Here is a 19,516-nt window from a genome sequence, read left to right as displayed (position 1 = left end):
ATTGATTATGTGCTTCACTGTCTACTCACTCTTTCTTTATATCGAACGACCAGTATCAACAGGAATTGACGAATTTCCGGCAAGCTGCCTGGCACAATATTTTCACATTGAAATAACTTACTCCTCAGAAACTATCCGATTCTTTAACGAGCACAAATATCACAATAACTGCTAAGCCCAAGTAATTACCTTGTCGAAGAGCTTTCCGGGGCCCGCATATAACGTTTATAGGGATCTTTAGAGACTTTAGATCGACATTCGTTACGACGATGTCATGTAATAACTGGGAAGGACTAAGGCCTTTCTTGAAAATAGCGCTTATAAACATTTCAGGAGGGCGTAGGATATCAATGGGGAGCGTCTAACTAGGAGACTATCAACTAGGCAAGTGGATACTTGAGTTTCTTGATGTAATGTTATATTATACTGTAACTTGAGTGGGATCTGACTGTAAATTACTCGGAAGAAATACTCAAATCGAGGGGAAAATCCTTTTTGCATTCCGAACACATCACTTGAGATTGATATAATATCAATTTGCAGATAGTATTTCCATTAAGTGCTGAGGTAATGAATACCTGATTATGAACAGAATTTTATACAATGACATAATGACCAAATTTTTGGGTGGATCAAACAATCGGTACAACTTCCTTTATGCTTAAACATCCTAAAACTGAGTCATTTCTATATCTGCGGTAGATGACTCTCCGATATAAGCTGGATCCTGTAGTGCAGTGGTTGAGAACCGTTCTCAACCTATTAGCATTCACGCTCTTCCTTGCACTCTAAAAGTGTGTCACGCCAATTTTTTTCGTTCCAGATATAATTTCAAAATGGGGAAAAAAAGAAGAAATTTTATTTCAATGAAAAAGAAATAATAAGCTAATTCCCTGAACAAATTCAGTATCTTTTCCCTATGAGATAGGGAAACAGGCTTTTTACTTAGGTTTTTCACCAAAGACTTCTTTAAGGGTATATTGCAAATCGAAAAAATCTTATGTTTTTTATTTATGTAATCAAGTTTTTTAATGTTGAATTAAGTCAGTTAGCTACACTTTTTGATTGTCATCCGTATAAACCGAAGTAGAGATTGAAAATATAAATTTAAATATGTACAGGTGAGTAACTACATGAGTAGTCCTCATATTCTCTTGTATAATGTTGCGACGTTTTCGAGTAATTTGATATTCAAAAAAAAAAATCTGTGAAATCCCAAAAATTTTGTACTTTGGTTGAATGCAACTCTGCTTAAAAAATAAAACACAGATGTGTAGTGTCATAAATTTAGCTTGCTATTCTGAAGGGAATTATGTTTTTCAGAGATGGCATAGCTAATTATGAAAACTTGAAATGGCTATATCTTTTCATCTCGCTTTTCATCTAGACAGAATCAAAAAAATATTCTATTTATTTTAGCTTTTTGATTCATAGTAACAAGAAAACAATTCAAAGAATACATTATTGATGTCATTTTAATTACTATTGGCAATTTTTTTTTATTATGCTTTTTGTTGCTATAAAACAGAAAAACTTCGAAAATTAGAATTGAAATGAAGAACAAAACTGACACTTAAAAATCATCATATGAACAAAAAACGATCTTGTAGTCGGTGAGGTGAGGATTTATGTAGGATTTGGCATTCAAAGAGCTTTCTGAATATGCCATTTTATTTATATGGTGTCCGTTCTTTTTGTAAACAGGGGTTGAATTCAATGTTAGATATGCCTAAAATTTGTCGCCACAAATTGCAATTCGATAAAAGTATCCTACTAAACCTACTCACAGCACTTCAAATGTTGGACCACTTTTTCTGAAATTCATCAAGAAACCCGTAACGGACGATTTTTTCAAGCTCTACTCAAATGTTGAATGAAGAATAATGTGTTCCATTTATAAATTGGAGCGCCAGAAGGCAATTTTTCAAACTCGTCTGTCAGAAACTCGCCAACTTTTCGACTCTGACGTCTCTGACTACGATGCCGTAGGCGTAGGTTTGAATCATGCATCGCGTATAATAATTATGAATTGAAACGAATCATATTTTTCTGCATGTGCACTTAGGTACAGACTACCCGTTTTGTTTTTACTGAAAACTGGACATTCAAACTTCAAACTGAATTTTTGATGAGTAGATGGGAGTTGAGTAGAGAGTGTCAAAGAGCCAATAATAAATTCATGGAGTCTTGCTTCTCCAAAATTCAGAACATATGTTGGTGAGAGACGAACATTTTTCAGTGAATTATAATATATAATATAAATTATAGTTCATTGCCCATTTTTTTTTCAACAAAATATTCAGCAAAATATAATATCTCAATGGATTTCAATTATTTTTCGCCAAATCTATAAAAACAAGCACTCGTAATTAATTATATCAAATAGACTCTTGAAAAGAATTCAGAGGAGAATACACAGTAAAGGTATACAAGGTGTTACCAACTAAGTGAAAAAAATGTTAGGGGGTGATTCTTTGTCAAAAATTAAAAAAGGTCTTTCCTGTTAACCAAAGCTATTAGGCTTTTTCTTGTAAAGTAGTACGCTTTCGAAAATGAGTAGAAAATATAATTTTTTCTATTGGAAGTGGTGGAGAGTTGAGGAAATGCATTTTGGGGCCACGTTTTACCAATAAAAAGGCTATGTATAAATATTATTTCCATTTAGTTCTGATTGCAACCCCTTTTGCATTTTTTACTAGAATTTTTATATTGAACTCAATTTGAAAATACGTCAAACAATCTTGTTTGACTGTAAATGCAGTGGATTCTTGATAAAAAATGAAATACAGCATTGGGATCATGCACATGCAGATCTTCTGTGAATGAAATCGAAAATTATAGAACATGCTCACAAAATACCATTTATTTCTTCTTGTTCTTCTGAGAAAAAAAGAATTTTTTTTCTCACTTCCGACAGCATGTACCTTTTCGAGGAAAATTATAGGAGCTTTAGTTCACAATTACATGAAGTACCTCCTTTAATTTTTCCCTTGAAATATTCGCACTTATTTGTGTACTTGTACTTTATAATTCTTTATGATTAGGTATGGTGAGCTCCTTCCCTAATTTTAAAAAAATTTTCATCAAAAACTTGACTGAAATAGGAACTATTCCATATTCACCTCTGCTGGATATTCTATAATGCCATTGATGATATACTCTTATGTTTATTTCGAAAGTTGAAAGAGTTGCCCAGTTGACGTATACCGATGGATTCGATTCATTTTCAGGAAACACTTGGCTTTATTGGATTATGGTCAGTTCGTTCTAGACAATGGACATCATTTAAAGTGTATAAGTTCATTTATACACTCGTTTATATATCAATTAACAAGGGGACTGAGAGGCAGTGTATTTGCAATGAATGAGTTGTGATGACTAATATAAATATAATGCCCTTGTTAAATATGGGAATTCAAACATCTGCAGAAATTAATGTGAACCTATAGTGCGAGTCTATAAAATAGAATAAATTCCTTTTATCTAAGACGTTTTCTTGTTGTAAATATGCTCTTGTTAATGCGAGAAAATATTGGATTGATGTGGCCGTTACTTGATGAAAATCCATACTCTTGAACTTGAACTCAAAACAGATTATATTATTATATGATTTTCACAAAAATGAGTTTTTTAAACCACGACGGTTTACCTTCACCCACCTGAAGATGCTATGACGAAACACGTGTCATGGTTTGAAAAACTCATTTTCGTGAAAATCATATAATCTGTTTCAAGTTCGAGAAAATATTATACAGTTTGTCCCAAATGTGATATAAGCTTCACATTTGTACATACCGAATGAAATTTTTGTATTTGATGAAACTGAGCAACTGATCTATCTGATATCAAGTCAACTATGTTTCTTCAATAAATGCTCAAAATGTTATCTATTAACTAACTGACAATATCTTAAACAGAACTGAATCTGTTTTTGGACATTTTTGGGCTGAAATTAGCATATACTCCTGTGTTATTCGTTCTTGTAACTGCTCAATGTTTCCCGGATTGGTCTTAACAATTTTGTTTTCCAAGCATGAGAATCCATAGCTGTTGAATCTGGAGACATGGGTGGCCTGTTGGCTATTCAAAAGGTCTTTTTCTACCAATCCATAGACCTGTATGGAAATTTATAATCTGGATAGTCACGGGCAGGTCTTTCAAAATGGGGAGGCTCATCGTCTTGTTGAGAAAGGATGTTTCTATTAGTGACAGGCTTCATCCCGAACAGGAAACAGCGTAACCAAACTCGGAACTACTAGTTACTCCCTGGAAAAATTCCCAATATCCAACTCCAATGAGATTTCCTTGCAGAAAAACTGGTTCTATTACTTGATTACGAGCAATGCCTGTCCAAACTTTTTCTTGATATTGAGTGTGGTTATATCTTACCAATGTAAGATACCAATAACGACAGTTATTGACCATTCATCTCACTATTTAACGTGAATGTTGATTCTATCTAGTAGATTCATTATTTTTTCGCAAAACTGGAGTGTTCTATCTAAATTATCTTCGATAAGTACCTGAAAATGTCTGTGGTTTAAGTGCTGGTCGTTGAAGACTGGCTAATTTCGAGTTCCAATGCAACCTGTCAAGTGTGGACAGGAAGATTTTTTTGAACAGATGGAGTATTCATTTTGACATATTCAGCGAGGGCACTGTGACGATGATTTTTTTTTTCTGCAATGCCCATTTACCTGAAACTGTTTTTCAGTCTTGGTTATGGTACTTTACGTCATGGGTGGTAAATCCTCATTTATTTCATTTTGTATTTTCAACTATCTCCGTAGTTAAAATTTCGATTTTGAGGTTGTCATTTAAGTTCTTTTCGAAGCAACAAAATAGCTGTCTATGATTTGCTGAATGTAAATGTAAGTAACTCAAACTTATCATTTCATAACGCAAGGTACAATGTTTTCACGTTTATGACAACGCAGTAACGCACTTTTTTTGTCAGGTCGGTAGAAAGAACCTACCATTCTTAAGGGAAGTTTTCACGGACAGGAAAAAAGTTGACGAAAATATAAAAACAACTTTTTACTGATGATTTGGTGAGTAGAGAAAAGTCTAACTTAAATCTGAACATTACCCATATGACATTTTGTACAGGGTTTCAAACTTTGTAGGTATAACCAATTGACGTATGCGCTTCTAGCTTAACTTCTAAAAAAAGTTCTAAGAGTATTTACAATACTCTCAATAGATGTTATGTATTGAAGATATTTTTCAACAAGTAATTATTTGATTTTTTTCAAAAAGATTCTTATTTTATTCCAAAATATAACAACCCAAACGACCGAGTTATCCAACCGATTTTAAATTAGCTAAGTTTTTGTGATCAAATAATAACTGAGAATTTCGATTTATTGACGTGGAAAAATATGTGATTAGGTAAAAAATTTTGTAACTATTTAAGAATGAGCCGCAGAGTGGGGTACGAAGTTGAGTGCTTCCAATACAATTCCCATTACCAATAATTATAAAGTTTCAAAATTCATGTTTCGTGGTATCTCCCGAGATACAGTTTCTTAATTGAACTCTTATTTGATATAAGGTGCTGAATATTTAACACAGCCACACGGAGTTTGAGCATGGTTAAAACCCTTTCAGTTTAATGTTCAAAGTTATTTCATGATTAGTCTCTATACATGTTCAGGTGGTAAATTCCCACAACGAATATAATAATGAACATCCCTTATATTGCTACGTGCGAGACTCTGGTAAAGTAATTTTCAACTATGAAACCTATGTAGGCAAATTAGGCGCTGGGCAACTGTTTAATTTTCACTGTCACTTCAATCTTCAAATCATAAAGAAATGAGAAAGCACAAGAAGAGAATATATGTATAATAAAGAGGAGTTGAAATGCTAAATTTGTAAAAATTTCAAAATGATGAAATTTATCCCTTACATTCGCATCTTGTAAATTGAACGTTATACAGTGTGTTTCACGAGTAAACGGACAAACGAAATTACGAAAACCGTAAATAGAGGGCCTTGAGCTGAGTTCAGAAATATCTCATATGTGTGTCTTAGGTATTCCGTTTCCGATAGACCGTTTCTTAAATTTGTCGAATTTTCGTTTGGCTATAATTCCTGATAATTTTGATCGATTCGACAGAAAATTTATTATCAGGTTGAAGTTGTTAGTTTCAATGAAAAGGAACATTAAAATTTGTCAAAACTCAGGACCGAACTCATTGAGTCTATATTCAAATCCAAACTCCTCTGTACGTAGTTTTCAATCATAATTTCAATATTTTAGTTATCTACATGTACCATTGTCATAAATTCAATAAATCGGAGGTATGCCCCATCCGTGAATTATTTCTAATGAATAATTGTTTCGTTGTCAAACGCCTCTTGAAAAACCAGCTCAGCATAAAAATTCATTTTGAAATGTTCAACTCACTTTTTTTGTCCTCGAAATATGGCTTGCTTCCGTCTGACATTCATAGCATATCTGATTCATTTTCAGCTGATTCGCCTTTTTAGTGGGGGTAATAATTGAAATTTCGAATATGATAAATGTTTTTTGAATCCTTCATTGATTCCATTATTGCCATTATTGTATCTATGAAGATTATGGTCTTATTACTCTTTGTTATTGAAACATTGATCATATACATGCACAGAAAAAAGTATTTATCAGTATTCAAGTCTCTTCATCAAGTTAAGTAGTTAAAAATTTTCAGAATGCCCCACAAGATTACTAATAGCATTGAGTATTAACCTTTGAATACTCAAAGCTAATAGAGAATATGCAGACGGGTGGATTGCCAGGGGAGAACACCAGCATCGGCCTGCTTGATCCCCTGATCTGACACCCCTCCATTTCTTTCTTTGGGGATATTTGAAAGCCAAGTACTATGAAACAGATATTGTGACAATGGAACAATTATTAGATCGAATAAATGCTGCTTGCGACGAAATTCGTAATAAATGTAATGTAATAAAACGAGTAGATATGAGCCTAAAAAAGAGGGACAAAAAGTGTATATAATAATTTGGAGGAAATCATTTTGAACTCTAATCAGGCAGAACTAGTTATCCACAGAAAGACAATTTATTCTGAAGTTCAAGTTTCAATAATTAGTTTCAAGATAGCGTAGTTTTTCTTTCCATATTTGTGTATTATCAAATACACAACATTTTATCATTGTGAATGACAATTTTGAATAACCTAATATGGTATAATTCTTGAATATATTCAAAAGAATATTTGTTGAAGAAAAAATTGCAATTGAAATTTCTAAACCCATTTTCATGTAGTGCTCTATTCTTCAGAGGCGTCTGACCACAAAACAATTTATTTATAAAACATGATTCACATGTGAGACAACACCACGATTCATTTATTTAGAGACAATCATACATGCAGATAACGAAAATGTTGAAATTATGATGAAAAACTACATATATGGTGTTTTTATGAGTATGAAGTTGAATAAAGCCTCACTGAGTTCGGTCCTGATTTTCATCGAATTTTAATGTTTTGTTTCATTGAAACTAACAACTTTAACCTAAATATAAATTTTCAGCTGAATCGCTCCAGAATTTCAGGAGTTATAGCAGAACGAAAATTTGAGTAAAAACCCCTTTTTATGAGGTGTTTCTGAACTCAGTTTAATGTCCACTATTCAGGCTTTTCATTTTTCCTTTACTCGTGAAACACCCTCTATATATTTCATGAAATGGTTCATTTTTATACGCTATACTCCACCCACTCACAGAAAAAGACTTAGACCCTAGTGTGAACAGAAATTCGAAAATGTCAAAAAGCCACCGGAAAAAATTGATCTAATATATTCACAAAAATTTTTTAAACCATTTGCTTGATATCCGCCAAGTCTTAACCAGCTTGAAACCCGGGGTGAAAATGCACTATCAATGTTATAGAGAGCTTCGACAACGAACAATTTCGTAAACACTTACTACACCATGTTTCATATCGTTTACACTTTTAATACCAAGTTCTTCAAATCACACCAAACAATAAATTATGGATTAGCGATCACGTGATCCTCATCTGCCATTTCTGCCAAAAGTGCTTTTCAATTTGTAGAACTTTAATTGCTATTTAATATTATTTGTTGTATAAATTTACACGTAGTTTAGAATGTACTAACATGTTGCGTAAAATCACTGTTAATTAATTCCTGTATATCGTTGGCGCATGCTTTTTTCTATCGCGTTGCAAAATAAGCGATACACCCTCTGGTGGCAACCAGAGTAACCCGAGTATGGCTGTAACCATAGAAATCGAGCACTAAGGAGCACCTAAATTCGAATAATGATAAATACAGTTAATTAAATTCACTGAGCAAAAAGTCCTTACCTATATTCACTTTTAGTTTATTTCAACAACAAAACACGCATCCAAACTCAACACTCAAAAAAAAATAATTAGCTTTTGTGGTTATGAAAACAATATCAAAAACAGCCATAGCTCCGTAACTGCTCACCCAGCGCTGCAATCGTATTTTGCAACGCCAAATTGGCGTTGTAGTATCTGTTATTCGTTTATTGTGCATTTTTTTAAATTTCATTCCTCTTTCATGTTCACATATGTACTATATTTGTATTCCTTGTATACTTCGAGAAATAAAAAAATTTTTTCTTATACATTTTTACTTCTTAAAAAAATGTATATAGGGGCGGCAACGTAACCATTGCAACGGGCGTTATTTTGACGAATTCTACCTGATGATAAAAAAGTCCCATCTTCAAAGACATCTTTTATTGTACAATTCCAAGAACAAATTATGATCTCGCGATTTTCATCTGTCAAAATCCCTCTCATTTGAATGAAGCGGGGCAGCTCCGAAACTAATTTAAACGGAATGAATCATTCCTCGCGCTCCCAAAATAGATTAATTCCCAAACTTCTACTTATAACAAAACGGAACGATTAAATTGTGTACCCTTCGTCAACTACAGATATCAAATTCACTCACCCTGGAAATCCTCAATGGCGATTCGGCGTCAACACCACCACGTATCCGAAACCCCCACGGCGAACCGCCTTCCAAGACAACTTCTCTAGTTGTCATAGTGGGCTCTGGACATGAATTGGACGCGAGCCAACGCGATCAGGATGCAGAATATTTTCAATCCGAAACAGATACAATAATCGATCTTGGAGATATTTTGTGGACAATGGAAACGACACTGATTTATGTCATTACTACAGTTGGGGTTGTCATCAACATTGATCTGAAACAAAGATGGAGGAGACAATAAGAGGAATCCTAATGAAACGTTTAATTGGTTGAGCATATAGTGCTCAAGCATTGACACTTGACAGAGCCTCTAGCTTGACAGGTGCTACAAAATACGAAGAAGAGGGTGGCTCCATTTAAAGTGATAATTATCTGTGGGTTGATGTTTGAGTTCACAAATACAGTATGGTTCAATTATATGGAAGAAATTTATTTTCTCTCAAAAAAAAAACATTTTTTTATGTTAATCCTGAAACGCGCCTATTTATGTTTGTGATTACTAAATTTTCGAAATTCAATCGAAAGAGATCACGCCATTTCTTTGTTGTGATGATTTTTTATGGGTCAGTATGTCATGTGACACCTCAGAGGGTGTCAATTACCTATTCAATGGTACAAAATATTGTAGGATCTATTCACACTAGATGAATATAAAAATGCGTAAATAATCCTAAACGAGGAATTTATATGAAATCCGCTTAAACCTTACTGGTCTCAAGGATATTTCCAGTCGGGGGGGCCATCTCCCCCCCTTCAAAACTTGAGAAAAATATTTTTTCGAATAACGAATAATTTTATTTTGTTGTTCAAATATGAATGAATTTCAAAGTAGTTTTCTCTCCAAACATAAAGCATATATTACAATTATTAAGGTCTACCTATTTATTTTATATTAACGAAGACCTTACAGATTTTCAAATATAAATACTCCTGGAACAGCCACTGCACTGAGATCGAGTAAGTTTCGAGATTCATAACTAGAAGAGCTGCTCTTTCAGAGTATGTATTACATTTATATCAACTATAATTTTTCTGGAATATATGCAATACTCAATGTATTGAGTATCAATACTCAATGATAAAACGCAAAATTTTGGGTTTTACATGAAAGTGTTCACAATGCGAAATATTCGAGAATATATTGAAAAATTCTTAACCTACTATAGAACCAAACAAAATTTCAATGTCAAAATATTTTATTACTCAACATATTCTCCTCTGAATTAGATACATTTATTACACCGAATCTGCAACTTCTCTAGACCTTTCAAAAAAAAATGATTCTTCTTGCTCTGCAAACCAGAACTCTACAGCTTTTATTACCCCGTTGGAAGAAAATGTACGACCTTTTAAACTTTTTTCAGTTGAGGAAAGAGATGATAGTCGGATGGAGCCAAATCTGGTGAATAAGGGGGGTGTTATACTAATTCAAACCCTAAATCACAAATTTTACATGGCAACACGAAATTTGTGTGCAGGGGCGGTGTCCTGAAAGAACAAAACACCTTTGGATAGCTTGCCGCGTCTTTTCTCTTTAATTTTTTCCCGTAGAGTGGTCAGTAAAGTCGAATAGTTATCTCCGGTTATTGTTCTACCCTTATCCAAAAAATTAATCCTGGCAATCCCAAAAAACTGAAGTAAGAACTTTTCCAGCTGATTTTTGGACACTAAACTTCTTAGGTCTTGGAGAGCCAGAGTGTCGCCATTCCATCCAATGTTGCTTTGTTTCTGCATCGTAGAAATGTACCCAAGTCTCATCCAAAGTAACAATTCGGTTTAAGAAGTCTACATCGTTTTCAAATCGAACGCAATGATTCTACCCTTGCACGCTTTTGATCAACATTCAAACATTTGGGGATCCATTTTGCAGCAATTTTTCTCACGTGAACTTTATGATGAACGCGTTCGTATGACATATTCAGTGCTTCAGATATCCGTTTTAGCCCAATTCGACGATCTGATAAAATCATGTCATGAAATGCATCGATATTTTCGGGGACTGACACAGAAACTGGCCTTCCCGATCGGTCATAATCTTCAATGGAAAATTCACCTCTTTTGAAGCTTGCAGTCCAATTTTTCACGGTCGCATAAGAAGACCAATTAAAGCATATTTTCGTAAATCTGCTTACCTCTTAACCCTTTTAAACACAGGTACTTCATGATGGCTCGATACTCCAATTTTTCGATTTTCACAATTTCGGAGGACATCTTCTTTCTTTTAATTTATTGCCTAACTCTGGTTTACTTTTTTTACCTTAAACTTCACACTGACATTTCTAATGAGTCATTGTTAGTGGCTATGGTAACGCAATATTTTTTTTATGCATTGGACTGGTCTAGGCTAACTAGATATCAATACATCCTCCTAATTTTTGCGTTTATGGGCGTCATAACTCAACCGTAACTCGTGCGTAACTCGAACGTAATTTTCAAAATCTAATGGTATTTTTAGGATATTTGAAGCGGAACAGTTATTTTCCTTTCTCACTATTATTCAAGTTTTGAATTCGCATAAATTCTTTCAATCAATTTCAATTGAATTATATGCGAAATAACCTATTTATATTTGAAGTTTAGAAGTAAACGTTGTCGTTTTTGATTGAGTGGTGGAATTAATGTCTTTAATTATAGTAAGAGCAAAATATCGTGATAACTGCAATATTTGAATGAAGAGTTGACTTTCATTCGTTTAAAAATAAAAATTATTTGACAGTTCATGAAATTCTGACATTTCTTAAAGAGAAGTTACGTTTGCATTGTGAACACTTTGCAAATTAAGACAACATTTTGGTTTACGACAACTTTACGTCTTACTTCCATTGTAAATGGGCACTAAAAGAAAATGGTCATCACGACCCGACAACCACTTCTAACGTTTTCAATTTAATCTAAATATTGTTCCATTTTAAGAGTCCTTTTAACTATCTTGGAATGAATTCATATAAAAATGAATATAAACCTTATCTGCGATATTCATGATGAAATTTCCTGTTTACAACAAAGCTTGCTAACATATATTTCGCTAGGTATTACAACTTGAAGAAATACTAATGTAGACAAGAAATAAAATCTACCCGACGTGACGGCTATTTTGTGGTTATAAAGTTCGCACCATCGTGATTTCAATAAAGATAACGTCATAGGCCGAAGCTCAATCGAGGCAATAGAGCATTGTAGATTTTTTTCAGGAAGATGCGTGACTCTTTCGATAATTAGAGTTCGTTATCAGTTTCCTGCATCATGAGGGGTTTTCGTTACATGTTTATTAATTTTCTCACATTGTTTATCATTTATTACTCTTCTATTTTTTTTGTTACTTGGGTTTTTAATAAACTGGCATTTCTGTTTTTCATATTCATCGAGTATCGGATAATTCTCTCCCGTCAAAGTCGTCTTACATCAGCTTTTTCACCATGAGCTTGCAAGAATGAAGCTTCGATTCATGTAACGTTCTAAGAACTCTAGAATGATGTGGATCATTATGAAGTGCTGCTTGTTTCGAATTGGTATGGGGATTTTCTTCGAACGCAAGAACACTTTTCTGTTTTCGGGAATTGGATTTCTAGCACTTTTAGAAAGATCTTTCACACCACCAGATTCTCTGAATTTTACCTCAATTCTGCTAACAGTTGATTGAGAAAAAAGTTGTAAGCGGTAAATAAATAACATTATGTGATACATTAGTTCGGGAGCTCACAAGGAAACAGTTCTCAGTTTGAATTTTTCATTTTTACTGATTACGTTCCCCTAGAATCGTTAAGCTCCTAAGACAGAAATCATAATTTATTCATTTTCATCCCCGCTCTGTCTTTGCACTCACAAAGATTCATTAGTGCCTAATGAGCTACATAGCAGCTAATTCTTATAAGGGAATATTGTTTTCCGAAAAATTTGAATACTCTTATACAATTCTCAGATAACAAGATGAATATTATGAATAGAACTCTAATTGCGAAAACGGAGTTGGAAATGAATTAAGTTACAGAAAAGTATAAACTTCATTCGTCTTCCTATTTCAAAGTAACGCTCGAAATCAGCTCTAACGATTTATACAGGGTTCCACGAAAAATTAACAGCTCGATTTTCCGACATGAAAATGAAATCACCCGGACCCGGACTTCAACAGCCGAATGGGGGTGAGAACAACCTCTTGATTTCGAATAGGGATGAGGGGTACTGCGATAACTAATCTTGAAGACCGTATCGAGTACTATTTGACCCTAAAATTTCGCTTCAAAATATCAATCGATAATGAAATAACAGCGAAAATAATGAAAGAGGTAATGTGTAATTTATCTCGAGAATATTCGTATCCGACACACTGCAAAGGTATTTAGTAATTCTGTTGTTAATTTTTTGTCCAGAAAGGTATTAATTTTTTGTCAAAAAAAAAGGTAGACCATGTTTTTGATTCATCTTAGACTATGGTGAATTTTTAAAAACGTTACAAGTGTGTCAAAGCGATTGTAAATTTTCAGTAGAATTTAAATGATGTATTCCGTGGAAGAAAGGATGGAAATGATGAAATAATTTTTTTTTAAATAACGACACTGCACGAATAACAGCGGCTTTATTTAATGAACAACATCCTAGAAAAATGTATCCGCTGCTCACTTTGTGCAACTGGTTACCAAATTTGATGCTGGTGGTTCAGTGGGAAACAAAAAGAGCATTAAAGCGACGAAGCGAGGGACGTGACTGTCTTAGGTAATGTAGCAATGGATCTGACCTTTAGTACTAGGAAATTGTCCGATATATCTGGTGTTTCACGCACAACAATCATGAGAATCCTTAAACAACATAAATTCCATCCTCATAAGATACGATTGGTCTAGGAAAGAATGAGGATGATCACGATCGTCGACTCCAAATCTGTGAAGTGGTCAGTGACATAATTAACGCTAATCAAAACTACATATACGATATCTCACAAATACGGTAATCTCACTGGCCAAAATTTTTTCAGATCATGCTGAGTATTTTGACAGAAGCTAGGACAGGTCAAGAAGAACAAGACTAAGCTGAACTAAATGCCGACGTTCCGTCCGTATATTCGAACTTTTTCAAGGCAAGTTCATTCAGTCTGATACAATAGATGTTAGTTTTACTGACATTCGGAAAAATTGCAACCAAGACTACTTTAATTTTCAATTTAAAATTGGAATTGGAAACAACATCGAAACTCGATGGTGTTATCAATCGAGAGCTCTGATTGATGATTTTGAATACGATTTTTTCAACATCGTTCATGAAAGTATCTCTATAGATACTTCCACGTCCAATGTCTTTAGGAGCTGGAATGGGCTGAGCTATTTTCTGTAACAGAGAAAAGTCGCATCTTGCGACACACAAATTCACAAATTGTAGATATATCAACTAGAGGATCTTATGTTAGTTTGAGCGAAATCCAACCCATAATCAACGTATATTGTTAAACTCGCTACTATAGTCACCAATAAGAAACATCTCCTCATCAGGCTTTCACTTATGCTTAATAAGAAGTAAGAAAAATTACATAAGTAATTACATACGTTGAACAAGGAACCATTCAACAATCTGGTACTGTTACCACCAATACAAAGCAATTCTTTAATATTCCTTAATCGTACTGCGTACAAATAAAAAATCTCATTACTACTACACTACTAAGAAATAATGAGTAAGAAACATTCCATCAGCATGAGCCTTGATAGGTAGGGGCCAGGGTGAGCCCATCCTAGAATTCTCGGCAGCTTCCCCCCAAAGCTACTCAATATAACTAATTTTTGAGCAAGCACATTGCGTTTCCCAGGTCTCCCCAGAAAAATCCTGGCTACGCCCATGCACATCATCATTATTATGAAATTTTTTAAAAACGCGTTCATTTAACCACCAATAAGAAACGTGTCCTTATTGAACATTTTCAGCTTATTTTCAATAAGGAGTGAGAAACACTACATCAACGTTGAATGCGAATCAATCTAAAAACCCGTTACTTTAGCCACCAATATTAAACGTGTCCTTAAAGTTACAGCGTCTTCCCAGCGTTTGAACAATATGATGTAAGAAACGTTACAACTATGTTGAAATTCGTGTTTACATACCACTAACGTTGTTATTGTATTGAATTTGATTTGAAAATTGTTTTTGAGAAACGTTTTATAACTTCTACAAAGGAGAGCAGCAATTTTTATCCAACAACAATTTTGTATTCCTTTCGTTTCAGATGTTTTGGAAGATAATCCATCAAATGTTATACATATTAGTTTCTGACGAATTGCCTTCATATGATTATTCACCAAAATCGTAAAATTTATCCTTGTTGAAAATTATAAATTATTGAAGTTAAATAAATTCATTCACCACGAATTATTCAATGATATATGTTCATAAAGATGTACCATATATCTTCTATTCGAAAAAAGGCGCCAACACAATGCATCTCTGTCATTACATCTTCCATCCTTATATTTTTTATGGCTTCACAGCGCCACCTGTCCTATTTCAAGTTTTTCGCAGACACTTTCCGTTACACTAGTTTGTTCTCCCTTTCTATACCTTCCATAATTGATGGTTTATAACCTTAGCTGAAAGAACTAGAAAAAATTGTTGTAGCGTGTATAATTCTGGACAAGGTTATTTTGAAAATAACATCGTTATTTCATCGTAGAATTTTGGTTACTAAGAGGTAACGTGTAACAAACGTAGAATCAAAGTGAGGTGGTAACGTTACTATGAAACTAGGATGAAACGTATTTCCTAATCTCATTATGCCGTTTATCCAACGATAAATAATAGTAGTGTTACTTGAAAAATGAAACGTTTTTCACGTCTATATGTTTATTGGATATTTCATTCAATAGGTATTTGTTTTGCTTTACTGTCCTCTTCATATGTCGATAATAGCTCATATCAAATATACAATATACAAGCAATGTTTCTTCAAGCGAATAGAATTTTCATCTCAAAATTTCGAAGAAAAAACTGAGTTCCTGCGGTTTTTAATAAAGCGCTTATAATCGTGCTCGAAAAATCAAATTAATTAAAAATCAGTGCTCGGTTCTCCAAACTCAGAAGAGCTTTTCATGAGTGTTTAGTAGTCGAAGAACTTTTTTCAGTGCTCGGTACATCTCTCATGTAGCGTTTCTATCCCCACAAATGGGTCGGGGTCCGGGGAACAACAAAAACATGAGTTTCTGTGGCAGAAATGTAATTCAATTCGCCCCACACATAAACAAAATAGACTCACCATAAAAAATTTCTACCTCCATTCATTTGATGAAAAGTCCGCACGAATGAGCCAAAACACAAATCACTGAGTTTCCGCTGATATTATGCGCGTATCATAAACCCTCAACGCTGGGACAATTTGGATCGAGGTATTCTGGCTAAACTACATTTTTGTTGCGGTCTTCATTAAGCGCCGCGACGCCAGACCGCAATACGAGTTTCAATATCAAACAATCGACATGTGATTAGAGTGCGCACGCCTTTTGGACGCCGAAAGCACTTCCGTAGCACGCTGATTCATGTGGATATTCAGGTTAATGGAGTTAATGGTATTTTGCAGGGATTGGCGTCGGGCGTCGTCGTTTGTCAGTCTGCTGGAAAGGCCACGGTGTGAATGCACCCTTCTTTGATTTCCTGAGCCAGGGAGAAATATTGTTGATAATTGAGAGGGTGGATTATATTTGCGCGTCACTTTTTCACACAGGAGGGTCAGACGAAAACGAAACGGCGGATTTTTTGCTTGAAGCATCAACATTTCAGAAAAACCCTGATGGTTGACCCTCATGTTTTTATAGGTAGATAAAAAATATTAATGTTCGAAATGGTCACCTAAATGAATCTTGTACTCTACTATCGCTACTTGGCTTGGCTCCACTTCTTTCAAAAATACAGATCAGATCAACAGAAAACTAGAACTTGACACAATAATGAAATTTTGATTATTCTCGCAAAATTTGGATGTCATCTTCATCTGGCGAATTGAATCTGAGATGTGTGAGCAGAAAGAATGGATGAGGTTCGGTGATACTTTCGTCCCTTGAGAAGTGATCATTTACTACTGAAAACATTCCAATCTCCTATGATGTACCGCTTCTCAAACCAGACGCAGGCCTAACGCCACCGAACGGTTGGAAAGCCGTCGGTTGAATTGGCAGTACCAATGACATCCACATCGAAGCTAACGCATCCGAATCTCTATTCATATGTGCGAACTTCGGTGTGGGACGATGGGAAATATTTGCAGGGTTTTCTGTTTAGATTCAGCGTATTTTAGGTACCGCTCTGAAAGTAAACCAAAAATTTTTTACACTGTCGTAGATGATGAATTGATTTGTCAACTTACTAATGCTTGAAATAATATATTTGATGTTATCCCCTTATAATGAGAAGAATATAATTTTTACGAAAAAGAAACTGCGTCAGCTATCAGCTAACTTCTCACCTTCCAATTATAGGTTGTGCCGGTAATCGCCGTCTATATAGACGGCTATATAGGGCGAGTCTTTGACTCGTACGGAGATCATAACAGTAGATTCTTCAGGTCAAGAGAATACCATTTCTTCCGAATCGGCTCGGTTTGAAAGATACAGGCTTTTGAAAAATCACAAAAAAAATATTATCTATTTTTAGTTTTATCTCACAAACGTTTTATCGAATGAAATGAAATTCGGAATATAGGTTTTCATTTATTTCATCAATCTTTTTCCAAAACAACCCATTTCTTCATGTTTTCTCATTATGACCATTACGTACCATTTACATAACCCAACTCAACAACATGTTGGACGCCATCTGATGAATATTTTTTCAAGTAAAATAATTTTTAATATTTTCTCGTATAATGAGCCGTTTTCGAGTAATTTGATGTTCAAAAATTTTAATTTTAATTTGATAAATTGGGTACTATTTACGTTTTATCTTTCGACTCAAAATTGCTTCAGTTTCAGCCATCACCTCTTCGTTTCCGGCGAGCACTTTTCAGATCTTCGAACAGGTAGTAGTCACTGGGGGCTAAATCTAGACAATAGGGATGCGGAAAGAATTCAAAGCCCTTTTCGTGCAACTTGGCCGTAGAAGTCAGCGATTGTCTTGGTAAATGCTGAAAGAGCACTTTTTTTTTCTTCATTTGTGTCCATTTTTTGAAGATTTCTTCCTTCAAACGCACCAATAACCATATATGATATTCGCTATTGATGTCCTTGCCTTTCAAGGAGGTCCATTCAGCTGACTGCCGATTTGACTCTGGAGTGTTGTGGTGGATCCATACTTCATCCATTGTAACGTAACGACAAAAAAATCGTTTTTAATGCGACGAAACAGCAGCAAATATCTCTCGGAATCTTGGACACGTTGTTGTTTCAATGTTTTTGGTCCACTTTGAGCAAACGTGGCAACCACTTTGAAAAGAGCCTTCTCATGGACAAATTTTCATGCAAAATACTTCCCACGCGTTCAAAGTCTCGGCTATCGCCTGCATTTTCACATTACGATTGCCCAATACGTTTTTGTGGACTTTTTTATGTTTTCCAGTGAAACCACCTCCTTTCGCCTCCCAGAGCGTGATGCATCTTTGGTGGTTGAATGACCACGTGTAAACTCTGCATACCAGTCGATGATGGTTGATTTTTCTTTGACAGAGTCCCAATAATGCTTATCGAGCCATGATTTTGCTTCGACGCTATTTTTTCCTGTCAAAAAGGAATGTTTAATCAACACACGATTTTTTTCCATTGCTTCGAAAATCTCAAAAGTTGGCGCCACTTCAAGAGCTGTAACTTGTAAACAAATACTTGAAATGACATGAAATTTTGACAGGTTTCATTTGAAGGTTGGTACTTCCTGAAAATGATAATGATTCTGTATCTGTGACGCAACTTCTGGGTCCGACCGCGAACAAAGATTATGGAGTAGAAAGATAGGAAACGCCCTCATATCATATAGTACTAAAAACCGACTATATTTTGGCCAGTGAAAACACCATAGATAAACACTATAGATGGGAAACTCTCAGATAAAATTTTGTTACGAAGAAAAGCGCCATCTCTTAAACGTCAGCAAACTAATCTCGATTAATTTGTCGAGAGCGCCCTTTACGCTTTGATAAGGTAATTTTATTTTATTTTATTTGGAGACAACTATGTAACAAATAATACTCTGAGTTCATACATACAATTTATTAGATGAAATGTTCACATATGATAATTGAAAAACAATAGAATATATGATTGATAAACAAAAATCAGTTAAATGAAACTTATCTATCTTTTATGAGCTGAAATACCTCAAATTTGGACAATATTTCAAGCGCTTCTTGAGAAAATCATACCTCTTCTTTGGTACTACATCCTACGAAATCAGAAAAGATTTAATCTTCGAATTCCTAATAGTCCGGCTTCTGAAGAATTATGCCAACCATAACTCTCATTCTCTATGATAACTCTAAAAGGAACCATAAGAACAGGCAATTTTTTCTCTCTTCTTTCACTTTTACTCGTTGCTCTTGAATTTAGGTACACAACAAT

General features: G+C 34.5%; 1 protein-coding gene across 1 annotated transcript in view; it reads right to left on the bottom strand.

Moving 5' to 3' along the window:
* The window catches only part of LOC123315648, a 129,889-nt gene extending 113,506 nt beyond the window's left edge, over positions 1–16,383 (bottom strand). Inside the window, exons 1-2 of the mRNA XM_044901427.1 lie at positions 16,234–16,383; positions 8,958–9,216 (exon numbers count right to left, since the gene is read on the bottom strand). Coding sequence (XP_044757362.1) covers positions 8,958–9,053 — 96 coding nt within the window. The 5' untranslated portion in view covers positions 9,054–9,216; positions 16,234–16,383. The remainder of the gene's footprint in view (positions 1–8,957; positions 9,217–16,233) is intronic.
* Between the last annotated feature and the right edge of the window lie 3,133 nt (positions 16,384–19,516).

The sequence above is a fragment of the Coccinella septempunctata genome, chromosome 6 (genome assembly GCF_907165205.1).
Source record: "Coccinella septempunctata chromosome 6, icCocSept1.1, whole genome shotgun sequence".
Classification (NCBI taxonomy): domain Eukaryota; kingdom Metazoa; phylum Arthropoda; class Insecta; order Coleoptera; family Coccinellidae; genus Coccinella; species Coccinella septempunctata.
The sequence above is the reverse complement of the archived record's forward strand: the minus strand, read 5'-3'. Positions and strand labels throughout refer to the sequence as shown.